The sequence below is a fragment of the Leptonychotes weddellii genome, chromosome 5 (genome assembly GCF_054177405.1).
Source record: "Leptonychotes weddellii isolate Sample4059 chromosome 5, ASM5417740v2, whole genome shotgun sequence".
Classification (NCBI taxonomy): Eukaryota; Metazoa; Chordata; class Mammalia; order Carnivora; family Phocidae; genus Leptonychotes; species Leptonychotes weddellii.
In genome coordinates this window covers 55,905,288-55,917,842 of record NC_138373.1, presented here as the reverse complement: position 1 = coordinate 55,917,842, position 12,555 = coordinate 55,905,288, and the positions used below count along the sequence as shown (strand labels likewise).

The 12,555-nt window shown below is 36.5% G+C and overlaps 1 protein-coding gene across 1 annotated transcript in view; it reads left to right on the top strand.

Moving 5' to 3' along the window:
• The first annotated feature begins 2,836 nt into the window (after positions 1–2,836).
• The window catches only part of LOC102750931 (myosin-IIIa-like), a 47,150-nt gene continuing 37,431 nt past the window's right edge, over positions 2,837–12,555 (top strand). Inside the window, exons 1-2 of the mRNA XM_081820772.1 lie at positions 2,837–3,007; positions 5,870–6,004. Of these exons, the coding sequence (XP_081676898.1) occupies positions 2,840–3,007; positions 5,870–6,004 (303 nt within the window). The 5' untranslated portion in view covers positions 2,837–2,839. The remainder of the gene's footprint in view (positions 3,008–5,869; positions 6,005–12,555) is intronic.

Sequence of the window (12,555 nt, the reverse complement as noted above, 5' to 3'; positions counted from 1 at the left end):
TAGTTATCTTGTCACTGATTGTGAAATCACTAAAGTAGATGATTATTACTGATTACCTCCTACTTATTCCATTGCATTTTGGATCATAGGCACAAATTTCATAAAGATTAAGTGTTCTAAGAACCATTCATAAGTGTGTTTTGTGTAGTGATGTAATTTTTAGCAGGCATTCATAGCCATTTATGAGATGATGTGCCCTTCAGTATAATGAATCAGAACATGTTCCTTATTTTGTTTAGATTTTCAGATTCTTTTCAGCTCTCCCTAATCCTTATTTTTCTCCCTCATTTAAAAACTTCTTTTGAAGAATCATACTGATTAATTTATTCATCAGCTGTATATTTAACATCTACTATAAGCCAGGCACAGAGTTAGGCATTATTAGATTTGGGTGTGAACAAGATAGCTAAGGTCTGTGTTGTCAGAATTAACAGGTAAACATTTGCCCATTTTGCCAGATTTACTAATTGCCTACCATGTACTAGGCATTGTTCTGGGAATTGCAGATACAGTAGTAAAAATAAAGTCTATACTCTTTTGTAGCTTACGTTCTAAAGGAGAAATAAAATGTGTGGGAAAAGCTAACTTTATGTAGGTTGGCCAAGAAAGGCCCTTCTAAGAAAGTGATGTTTGAGCCAAGATCTGAAGGCTGAGAAGCAACTGAAGAAACAGACTAATTGACGCCAAACAGCAAAAACCGATGATAGGTAATGAGAAAGACCTCACATTTGATGCTCATTCGTTTGTAGTTTTCAGGATGAGAAGTTTGTAGTTTTAAGGCATTTATTGTTGCTTTTATGTTTTCAATTAATTATTAAGTAAGGGCATCAGTTGGGAAATTTTGTAGGAGGGGCTAGAGAACAAAGAAGAACAATTTGAGGACAAGAAAAATGTGAGGAGAAGGATCACTGTGAAATAATGAGAAAGGAATAGACAAACCAGGGAAGCACAGTAGGACTTCTAGGCAGTGTCGAAGGTCTACTTGTAGGTTTGTTATTCTGAATGTGAAGAGAAACCAGTCAATATGGTTGTGTGGTTTTTCTCTAGCTACAGGCACAGGTGTGAAGACATGTAGGGTCTTTAACCAGACTTGGTTTTTTCATTCTGGGAGACTGATGGTGGAGAAAGAGGAACAAGAGTGTTGAGGGTATTTGCAAGGAAGTCATAATGATTCAAGCTGTAGAATTTATGCTGGGGAAGAAGCAAGTGAAGAAGGAATGAAGACTGAACAGGGTTGATGGCTATAAAGAAAGTGAGGACTCAGTGGATTGGTGGTGTGGCTAAGATTGAAAATTGTGGTTAGACCAATGAATTTCATGGGCTAACATTATTGTATAGCATTAATACTTATTTATTAATAGATGTGTTTCTGTGTGTATGCATACACACACAAGCACAACTGCACGTAACTTTTTAACATTGAAGATTGTGAGGTTTGCACAGATAATTGAAAAAATGTAAGGGCCACCAGAAGTTCTGGGAGCTCTTTCTGTTACTTTTGTGTGGTTTTATACAAATGGTTGAATGTATATAGGAAGAATATAGAAGGTTAAAAACACTACTGGGCAGTCAGGAAACCTGGGATCTTATTTCAGGTTACATATAACATCTCCTTTTAAAAGTCACCTGACCTCATTGGCTGTACTCTCCTAATTGTTTCAGCACTGTGCCAGGTGTTGGGCATGTCGTAAGATCCGATAAGCGTGGGTAGAGTGCTCTGCAAGTACAGGGGTGGGGCTTGCAAGCCAAATGGGATGGAGAGTGGTCACATTCAGAGGAAATGACATCTAAGCTAAGATCTGAAAGAGAAGAAGGTGTTGGAATTCAATAAAGAAACCACTGTACCTCTGAAACAAATAATACATTATATGTTAAAAAAAGAGAAGATAGTAGGAAGGGAAAAATGAAGGTGCAAATTGGAGGGGGAAACGAACCATGAGAGACTATGGACTCTGAGAAACAAACTGAGGGTTCTAGAGGGGAAGGGGAGGAGGGGTTAGCCTGGTGATGGGTATTAAAGAGGGCACGTATTGAATGGAGCACTGGGTGTTAATATGCAAACAATGAATCATGGAACACTACATCAAAAACTAATGATGTAATGTATGGTGATTAACATAACATAATAAATAAATAAATAAATAGATAGATAGATAGAAAGAAAGAAAGAAACCACAGGCAGAAAGTGGGAGGGATTCATGTCTACTAAGACCCTTAAGCAAGAAAGAAATGACTTTAAAGGGTCCCGAGTGACTGGTTTGTAATGTCTGAGAGAAGAAAAGTTGAGACATGAGGTGAGGACATTAAGCAAGGGCCATACTTTAAAGGACCTGGTAGGTTGTGTTAAATTTCATCCTAAAAGCAATATGAGGAGATCCATTATTGGGTTTTATATAGAGGAGTGATAATAAGACACAGTCACTTCAAAATGTGGGATTTGCCTTGACAACATTGAGTTTTATCATCTTTAAGGTTAATTTAAATTTTTTTGATGCATTGTATTAATATCTGAGTATAAAACAATATATCAAAGTGATTTAAATATGTGCCTCTTATTTTAATATGAAAAGAATGAAGAGCAATTAATATGGGACTATATTAAACATAGAAATAAAGCCCTGTTTACAAAGCATTATTGAACTCATATTAATCTCTTTGCAAAAAGAATTGAAATTAAAATTTTCTATAATTCTGAGTACATTTGGTTACTGCTGTATATTTTCCATCGTATCAGTGAAATGTTAGATAATTTCCCATGAGTTTGTTCGTGCCATTTAATATCCCCAATCAAATGTAGCTGAAACTGTACTTTTTCTCTCCAGTGATTGAAACTTGTGAGATGCTTCCATTAACTGGAAAAACAATCATCTTTGATAACTTTCCTGATCCTTCTGATACGTGGGAAATCACCGAAACGATTGGCAAAGGAACTTACGGGAAAGTTTTTAAAGTATTGAATAAGAAAAATGGCCAAAAAGCAGCAGTGAAAATTCTGGACCCAATTCATGTATGTCACATTGTTTTTCCTCTTTTCTGCTAATTAACTTTGTTTTTATTTGTACTAAACAGTTAAAAAGTCTGTAGCTAACTTGATTTATTTGTCACAGTGTCAATTGAAAATGTAAAAAAAAAGTCTATTTGTTAGGTTTTTGTTGTTTACATACTTAACATATACAATAGGGACCAATAAATATTTAATAATTGAACAAATACATAATACAAATAAGTAAATAAATAAATACAGCTCTTAATAGCTCAACAGTTGATTTTATGTTATTTTAAATTTCAAAAAATTGTAAGAACACAGACTCAGGGGTCTAGAAATAATTCTCAAATGTCATCTTGGCCAGATCTCTTTTTCTTCCTGCATTTATTTAGGCTTCAGGAAGAATGTCTTTTAAGCTAACCCAGAAATATTTTATGTTAAATTATATTTCTTTCAGAGATGGGAAATTAATTTTCAGGTTTGCTGAAATGTTTCCAAAGCAGAAATGGTATTCACTTATAATCAGGGTGAGTTTCCTTGTGAAGAATTGAAATTGCATGTGTAGTCCTTATGGCCTCTTCAACTGATGCCCTAGTGGGGATCCTCTTTTGCTTTTTTTGGAATAGCAGTTGTGATAAGGGAACCTTCTAGGCTTTTTTTTTTTTTTTTTTTTTTTGGCCTTGAAGAGCATAAAGAAGTTGAAGAGGTTCCTCCCTCCCCCCATTTTTTTTTCTGGGAATGAGAACTGGCTGTTTTGGAACATTTTCAGCTCTTGGGAAATATGTGTAGCTCTCCCACAGCACGTGGGTGAACCAGAATGAGCTCAGTGATCACATAATCCCCAAAGTTCTATTGAGAGCAGTTTCTCCAGTTACTTGGCTCTTGCACACATAATGGGATGGGACATGACAGAGATGTCGTGTTGTGTTTGGGAAGGACGTGGGACTCCTGGTCCTTGTCATAGCTCTTACATTAACAAACTGTAGGACTCTGCAAAAGGTCTCCCGGTCTCCGTTTGTGCATCTTAGGATTTCTTTTTCTTATGCTTTCTTTTTTGATTGTTTATTTCTACTAAACCCATTATTAACTACAGCATTTCATATTATTTTGAGCAGAGGAGAGGGAGAGTGGGGGTTTATTTTCAAGCAATATATTAGATACATTGGAAGGAAAAAAGAGAGAGAGAGACAACTATGTGCAGGCTTAACTGATGCTGACTGTTTTCATGATCCCCTATTGGGATTATCCCCTAATGGAAAGTTCTTACCGTTTTTGAAAAAGATTTTAATTGTTTATTTGAGAGAGAGAGAGCGAGCACGAATGGGGATTGAGGGTGGGGGGCGGGGCAGAGGGAGAAGTAGACACCCCACTAGCAGGGAGCCCGACATGGGGCTCCATCCCAGGACCCTGAGATTATGACCTGAGCTGAAGGCAGATGCTTAGCCAGTTGAGCCACCCAGGCACCCCAGTTCTTACCATTTAAACTGAAGGCAGAGAGACACAAATTAAGCTGTACCAAAGTGACTGTACCTCTCTCCTCTGGTCTTTGCAAGTATGGGTTGGGGTTCGTGGTGGCAAGAGAAAGGGCTCCAGCTGGATCCCATGCCTGGCCCCATAACCAGCGTGTCTCTCCCATTCCTCTACTTCTTAATGGAGAAGGACAAATGGATTATGGATACATATAGCCATTATTCGTTTATAATTTACTCCTGTTTCGTATCCTATGAACCTTAAAAATCATGTTTTGTTCTATTGCTTTAATGAAATATATCGGTTTCATAACTATGGTGTGAAATTGGTTCTTTTGCTGCCTTTATTCTTGTCAGTACATGTATATTTTTCTCAGAGTTATTTATTTCCCCTTCATTCATCATGTCACAAGCCAAATAAAAAAGATTTATAACCAAGAGATTATAATCTTAATAAAATAAATTTAAATGCATCCCAAGCATTTTACAGAGTGGCTTTTTTTTATTAAAAGAGTCTTACTATTATGAATTTTGATATAGTATGTTTCTATCTGAGAAAGGGATAAAATGAATGGGATTAGAAGGGAGGAGGCAGTGGACTTGTAGACTAGTCCTGCATCTTACACTAACCAGCTCTGTGACCAACCTCTCTGAGCTTTAGCTTCTTTTTCTCAAATTGGATCTCTGGTCTAGAATTCTTTCTGGCTCTGTGATTACGTGATTTTGTCATAAAACAACGTGGACACTAAATGTTACCGTAAAAACAGTATTCGAAGGCTTTGTCTTATTATTACTCTGAGTTGTTTCATGTATTGTGGTTTCTAAAAACATGACTTAAGTAGTTTGTTGGCGTTTTTGTTGGCAGATGTAGCAACCTGTTCTACTTCTGGTGAATGAGCCTTTAGCTAACTAAGGCTGTATACCATCTTATGTATAACTTTATTTTACTTTTTTGGAAAGATAAGAATTTATTGCTTGTATGACTAGCTTTTGAAAGCTTCTACATATCCTGTATTTCAAAGGAACAAAATGAGCCAGCTAAAAGTTTTTATTTCAAATCAATGGCTTTGCCACTGAAACAAAGTTAACACTACAAAGAAAGGAATATCCTCTGGAATCCTTCTTCATGTATGTTTCTTTCTAAGTGCATACAAAAATAGTCTTTTATTTGTCCCTTTTTAACTCAATGAAATTAACGTAATTAGAGATGTATTTGATTAGTGGGAAAATTACAATCTCTCCCCTTACATAATGGCCTGAGAAGTTTCAATACGTACTACTGAGCACATTAAAAGCCATTATTATAACCTTGCTTTGACAAAATTAAATTCTCTATTTGGTGATCTCTAATATGTCTCTTTGACATAATTCATGTTTTTCTCATGGTTTTCTTCCTATGACTTTTTGAAACCAGGATATCGATGAAGAGATTGAAGCAGAGTATAGCATCTTAAAGACGCTTTCCGACCACCCCAATGTCGTCAGATTCTACGGGATGTACTTTAAGAAGGATAAAATAAATGGAGACAAGCTGTGGTTGGTTCTTGAGGTAAGTGTTTCAACATTATTCTACATGTGGAAATTTACAGTGTGGTCTTGGAATGACTGAATGTTTATGTAACATTGACACCATGAAACCCTTCCTTTAGTATGTTCCTGACTGGTCACAGACTCAGCAGAATGTTGTGCCCCATTCTGGCCTTGTCCTTTTAAGACACATTAAGAAATTAAAGAAAAGCCACGAAGACTATGAATGACTAAGAGGAAACATCTCCACAATAAAAGACTCAAGAAACAGGGATTCTTTGCCTTGCAGAAGAACAAGCTTAAAAGGGACTTCATTATAATATTGATTTATTCATCTGTATTTTGTGACAGAGGCTCTGTGCCAGGTGCTAGGGTATGAGAGAAAATTAATGTAAGTGAGGCTTCATTAGACAAAAATGGTAAGCTGTGATTTTTTTTTTTTATGTCCTCATTGAATACTAATGTCATAAACTACAGAACCAGGTATTTACATTTATGGGGAGAAAACCGTATCAGAAATGGTGTTGAATACTAAGTAAGTCACCCAAGGGAAGCTGTAGAGTCTCCTGAGAGTAGTTTTGGACAGTTCCCTCTGATGCAGGAATACATACGGGAAGGTGCCCTGTTAAAGGTAACTGCCAGTCCTAGAAGAATGTAGTTTTTCTAATTTTCATTGGATATTATTAAAGTGAGGTAATCATTGATTCTGGTAAAATTCACAATTGTTTTAATAGTTGCTTTTATCAAACTCAGGACTAGTAAAACCTTCATTGGTTCACTGTAATAACATATATTTATTGTGTTCATTATTATTTTATTAGCATTTGATTATTGTATTTCTTTCAGAACATTCTGTTGATTTTTCTGCAGTGACACACATATAAGTTGTATTGTTTGCATACTTCATATTTTTTCTGTTATGGTCTTTAAATGATTTTTTAACTGATTTTAAATGGCTGATCATTGTAGAAAATACTTGAAACTATAAAAAGAACCACTCTCAACATTTAACATACTTCCTTCATCTTTTTTTCTTGTATGTTTAAAATGATTGGCAGTATTTTTTATGAAGTTATCCTATTTTTTCACTCAATATAATTTCAGGTAGACTTAATCATTTTTAACCCTTTGCAAAATAAATACATTCACCTGGTTAACAAAAAGCAAGTAGAACCAAAAGGCTTGTAATACAGAGCAGTAGTAATATGGATCTGGTTATAGTACAGAACAGTAGTAATGTCGATCCAGTTATTATACAGGGCAGTAGTGATACAGATCCGGTTAGAGCAGTAGTCATGTCAATTCAGTTTAGCAGTGCCGCCTTGTCCTGAGCAGATCCGTGCTTTTGATGTGTATCTGGAAATGCATGGCTGAGTTTCTCTACTCTTTAATTTTGTAATCTGCGTTCTGAATTTTGGCAAGGTTGCTGATCGTGCTTCTAGAATCCTTCTCCACAGTGGAGTTCTGCCACGTATCAGACTGACCTCTCTGATATCTCTGCTGCTCACCCAAATGGAACCCACTGTTCCCTGAATCCCTTGGCTTCCCCCTTCCAAGCTCACTTCCCTGTTTTACACACCGTGCAATAGTATGTGCCTTCTTCTCATTATCCACTGCACTGATGCCACCAGATCCCGAGTCCCTTCAGTTTCTCTAGGGAATAAAACCTCCAGTCTCTTGCCTGGATGTTTGTGTATGTGAGGACTGCTCAGACAGGCTCCCGGATGTTGATATTTTGTATGTGGGATAAGACGGTGTCGAGTCTTTTGATTAAAGACTTCCAAAGAGTCCCTTGTTTTCTGCCCCGCCCCTCCCCTCCCAGCTCCTGGGTTGATGTGCCGGGGTAGCCACAAAATAGTTCTCACCTAGCGCTTTATTTTGTGGCTTTCTCTGCATTACCAAATCAGTGATCCTCACTCAGTCATCTGCTTCCCATATTGAAAACGTTTGTTGAAATCTCTTGTCTACTACTCTCCCTTTTTCTGTTCTCTTTTTTCTTGTGGTTCATACCTTTTGATTCCCTTACTAGCATTTTAATGGAGATTCATGAGTGAGAGGAAATACATTTATATGCTGAATTGGCCACCTTTAATTGAACCATAGAGCCTTTCAGAATTCTGAAATAGTATTTCAAGTACCCTTTCAGAATCTGAAACTGGTATTACATTATTTTATAGAAGTTTAAAAGTTTTTTTTAAATAACCAGTTGTGTTCTTTAAAAATAGGCAGCATATTATGATTTGAGAATTACTTTGTTTTTCTCCATTAAGTTTAAGATTGCTTTATATTTGTAGTTAAACCACTATTAAAACAAAGCAAAACTTTTATTCATCTAAACTTGACTTTAAGTAATAGAATGTACATTATGAACTTAAAACATTTTGCTTTAAATAAATGGAGCATTTTCAAAGTTTACTTCATGTTTGTGTTTGTGTATTTGAGATCTAATGCTGTGCTGATCCTTAAGATCTGTATCTTTATATCCTTTGAAACCTTTTTTTTTTTTTTAAGATTTTATTTATTTATTTGACAGAGAGAGACATAGTGAGAGAGAGAGCACAAGCAGGGGGAGTGGGAGAGGGAGAAGCAGGCTTCCCGCGGAGCAGGGAGCCCGATGCGGGGCTCGATCCCAGGACCCTGGGATCATGACCTGAGCCGAAGGCAGACGCTTAACGACTGAGCCACCCAGGCGCCCCTCCTTTGAAACATTTTCAATAATGCATCTTTAATTTTTTTTCCATATGGGATCATTGGTAGATTAACATTTGAATGGAGATTCAGGTAGGCCTAAATGGGCAAGGCTTCAAGGTATAGATCTTTGCCCAGAGTTTAAAAAAATTGAATGAGATCTGTCATTGTCTTTTATGCCTATCAAATCTGTATTCTAATCATATTGTCATTTCTCAGTCTTGTCACTTGAAATTAGGTGAGAGTTGGAGACACCTGAAATGTTCTTTTGTGAGAGCAGAAAAGATTGATTAAAAGGGTTTGGAACATCCAGTACAAGTAAAGCAGCTTCCTGATATAATGAATCAGTAGAGACTTAACAGCTTCTTTGAACTTTGTCCTTGTGTTTTATGATCAGATGGAGGAATTAGAAATATCCCTAAATGGCTTGAGAAAAAAAAAAAAAAGCTGGTAGTTTATTAAAATGGTATTTCGGAAATCTGATCTATCTAAACTTACAATGTGGGGGAGAAAATAAAGGAAAGCAAGAAGTTGGCAAACTGTACACAAGATAATTGATTTACATATGTAAATTAGACTAATTATATACACACTGAAGTGGCTCGATGTACAATTACCTGATTTATAAACACGAATGGTGCAGGTCCTGCTGTAGAGGCACTTTCAGAAAATTGGCTTGTGGCATCAATACTTTATTCTACAAAATGACTGCTAATTATACCTCTTATTGTAAGAAAGCCCAAATAAATTATTTTGCGCCAGGATAGCCGAAGAGTGGCCAGAGAGAGGCTGTGATATTACCCAGAGTCATGCTAACGGTGCTGGGCTCCTGGCATGAATCTGCTTCGGGAGGGTGTGCCTGGCGGGGGGGGTGAGCGATCGGTGACACCCCTCATTGTCAGCCTGGCACGTGGGGAGGCCATCCCAGCTTGGACATACTCTTGTTCGGTGACATTTCACTGTGAAAAACCATCTTATTTATACTTCAATCCAGAATTCAAACCCTAAGAAAAATAAGATTTACTCCACTCTGTGGGCCTCTTTTCTCCATTATTTAGTTGTGATTCTTGAATTATTCCTTTCGGTTTGATATAGTTTTTCTCTTTCCTGTATTTTTCCTTTGTGCTTCCTTTTCATTTTGTTTTAAGTTTTTGAGCATGAATAATATACAGAGCCCTGCTGGGGAATTATTTCCTTCTCAATTCTGTATGTTCACTTTCAGACGGGCTAATTATTGCCCAGATTTAGGAAAAGAGCACTAGTGCTAACCCTCTGAAATTCCAGTTGCCTATTTGAAATGAAACTGTCTAGTAACAGATGGGGTAGAAAGGTTTCTGCTTTGGGAACCGATAGCATGTCTATGGGGATTTTTATTGTCACTTTTAGTGTTTTAGGTTTTTCTAATGATGTAGGCATAAAGGGAGAACCTAATACCTTTTTTTACTTATGCCCCATTTTAAAATATCATACATATATTCATTTCTACTTATTGTTATCATATTTCTTGACTGACCTGCTTAGTAAAATGTAGATACCTCTTTTGGCTTTGTGCTTCCTTTAATTGCTAGTGTCTGTTCTTGAGGGTCAGTAGCAAGGATGGAGAGGGCCAGGGAGGTGTGAGTCGGTCAGGTTTCTGCCTATGTTTATCACTGTCCCAGGGGACTAAAAACGAAAAGTCAAAATTGAGTTAAATCAGTCTGGTATTTAGCATTTGCTACTGATGAACATGAAGCAAACTGAGATTTAACGATAATTTTTCCCTTCTTGGTTGGATGAACAGCCACGTTTTAAGGATGTAAGGAATCTAGTCTTCTGTCCCAGGGGCTCTTTGCTTAGTGTGCCCTCCACTATAATGGAGTCAAAATTCAGAGTTGGGACATCTTTCTATTAAGAGACCCCCTTCCCATCCCATTTTAGCTATAATCTCTCCTTTCATGGTGGTGCTACAGATTGCATTCTGTGATTTAGCTGAATCGGTCCTGATTTGTTCATTCTTCATAGTGACATTGCTTTCTCTCATTGCTTTCCAATCATAGCAGTTTTTCTCTTTAACATTATATCCCTTTCAAGAGATCAAAGGCTAGAAATTACAGGTAGTATTTGGAAGCACAAAAATTCAGTAAATCGTTGTAAAGGCACATTTCAGGTAAACGAAGTGGTTTTCATAGATACTAAATACCACTTTGATTCTCATGCGTTATTGGCTCTTCTCTTTTTATACTTACATCCAGTAAGTAAAGTAAAACCTGGCATGAGGAAAGGAAGCATAGGATGATAGAAAGAACATGAGTCACCATGAACAAGTGGTTTTTAGTTGCTCAGTTAACCCTTTAATGTTACTGTGCTGGAGACAACATGTATCAGACGGGGCCACTGCAGGTTTGTATGTGGCGGGGAGGGGCCAGGGGAAGCAGGGCAGGAGTGGGAAGCTAGGCTGAGTTGCCCTAATAGCACAACATTGTTCCTTCCTTCCTTTAGCTGTGCAAAATTGCAGTGGAGTAGCTGGCTGACATGATGATTCCTTTCATGTTCTTAGGGCTGGAACAACCCTTCCAGGTCTCCTATAAAAGGCTGTTATTTGGTGTACTTGCAAAGAACAGACAGCAAATTACCTAGAGTCGTTTCATTTTATTTTTTTTATTTAAAGGGCAAGATGGAAAAAGCAGTCTAAATGTACTTCTTCATACTCTTCTAATGCAGGAATTATATAAATAATAAATATGATGCTTGTATGTCTTTCTTCCCTAATAGGACTCCAGTGATTGCAAAAACATCTGCTCTCTGAGTGTGACTAAAATTTATAGTATTATTTCAGGGGGAAGAAAACATGAGGTCACCAGAGATATTTTGCCATTTGGCAAATCAGTATATTTTTACCATCCACATTAAAATATTTCTGCTAAGTTTTTTTCTTTTTTTTTTTTATCTTGTTTTTCTAACATTACCAATGTTTTAGGGCATTTTTTCCAAGAATTTTGAAACCTTTTAGGGTGAGGGAATTGTTTTATATCCTGATTTATTGGTTACATGATTGTATACAAGTTACCAAACAACATCAAACTGCATACTTAAATGAATTTGTCAATTACATTATGTGTCAATGATACCTTGAAAAATACTGCTTCTAGCTTACACATTAGAAAAATAATGTGAAAATTCATGTTAGAAACTACCCATTAGGAAACATCTATTAGGTGATAATGCCATTCTCATTAATATTTTATCAGTATTTTATTGGAATGCAGAATTTGGTACATTATTTTATTGAAATTAATCAGACATCCACACTTTGAAGAGATGCTTTCTAGACCATGTGAACAGATGGCCTTCTGTCATTTCGTATGTGTGTGTGTGTAAGTGTACAGAACTTGCTTTTTCATACAGTCATTTGTTAATTCCATAGATACTCTTGTTACTTTGCACCAGGCCCAAGTTAGAATGATCTATATCTATTAGCGCCCCTTTCTCTTTTGGTAGGTTTGGGGCATCCAATAGAGAACCAGAAAAACTGTCATCATGGTGCTTATAGCCTAATGTTGGAGAAAGAAAATGTAGAGCTAAGTAAACTAATTAAATAATTATACATTTTTGTTAGTGCTATGAAGAATATAAATGAGATGTTAATAATGAAAGAGAAGACCTTTTATGAAAAGAGAAGTCAAAGAAAGCCTACTTGAGTAGGTAACATTTTAATCTGCCACCTGAGAAAAAAAGGACAGTTTGGGTACTTTTATTTTTTAATATTTTCTCCAATACTCTGATGATAAGAATCACCTTCATCTCAAAGCAAAAACTCTGAGAATGAGCTCTTGGTAACTGTTTTTTATAACAAGTACTAAAGTGATTCTTATCAAAAGAAAGTTCAGAAAACACTGTCAGGGGTTC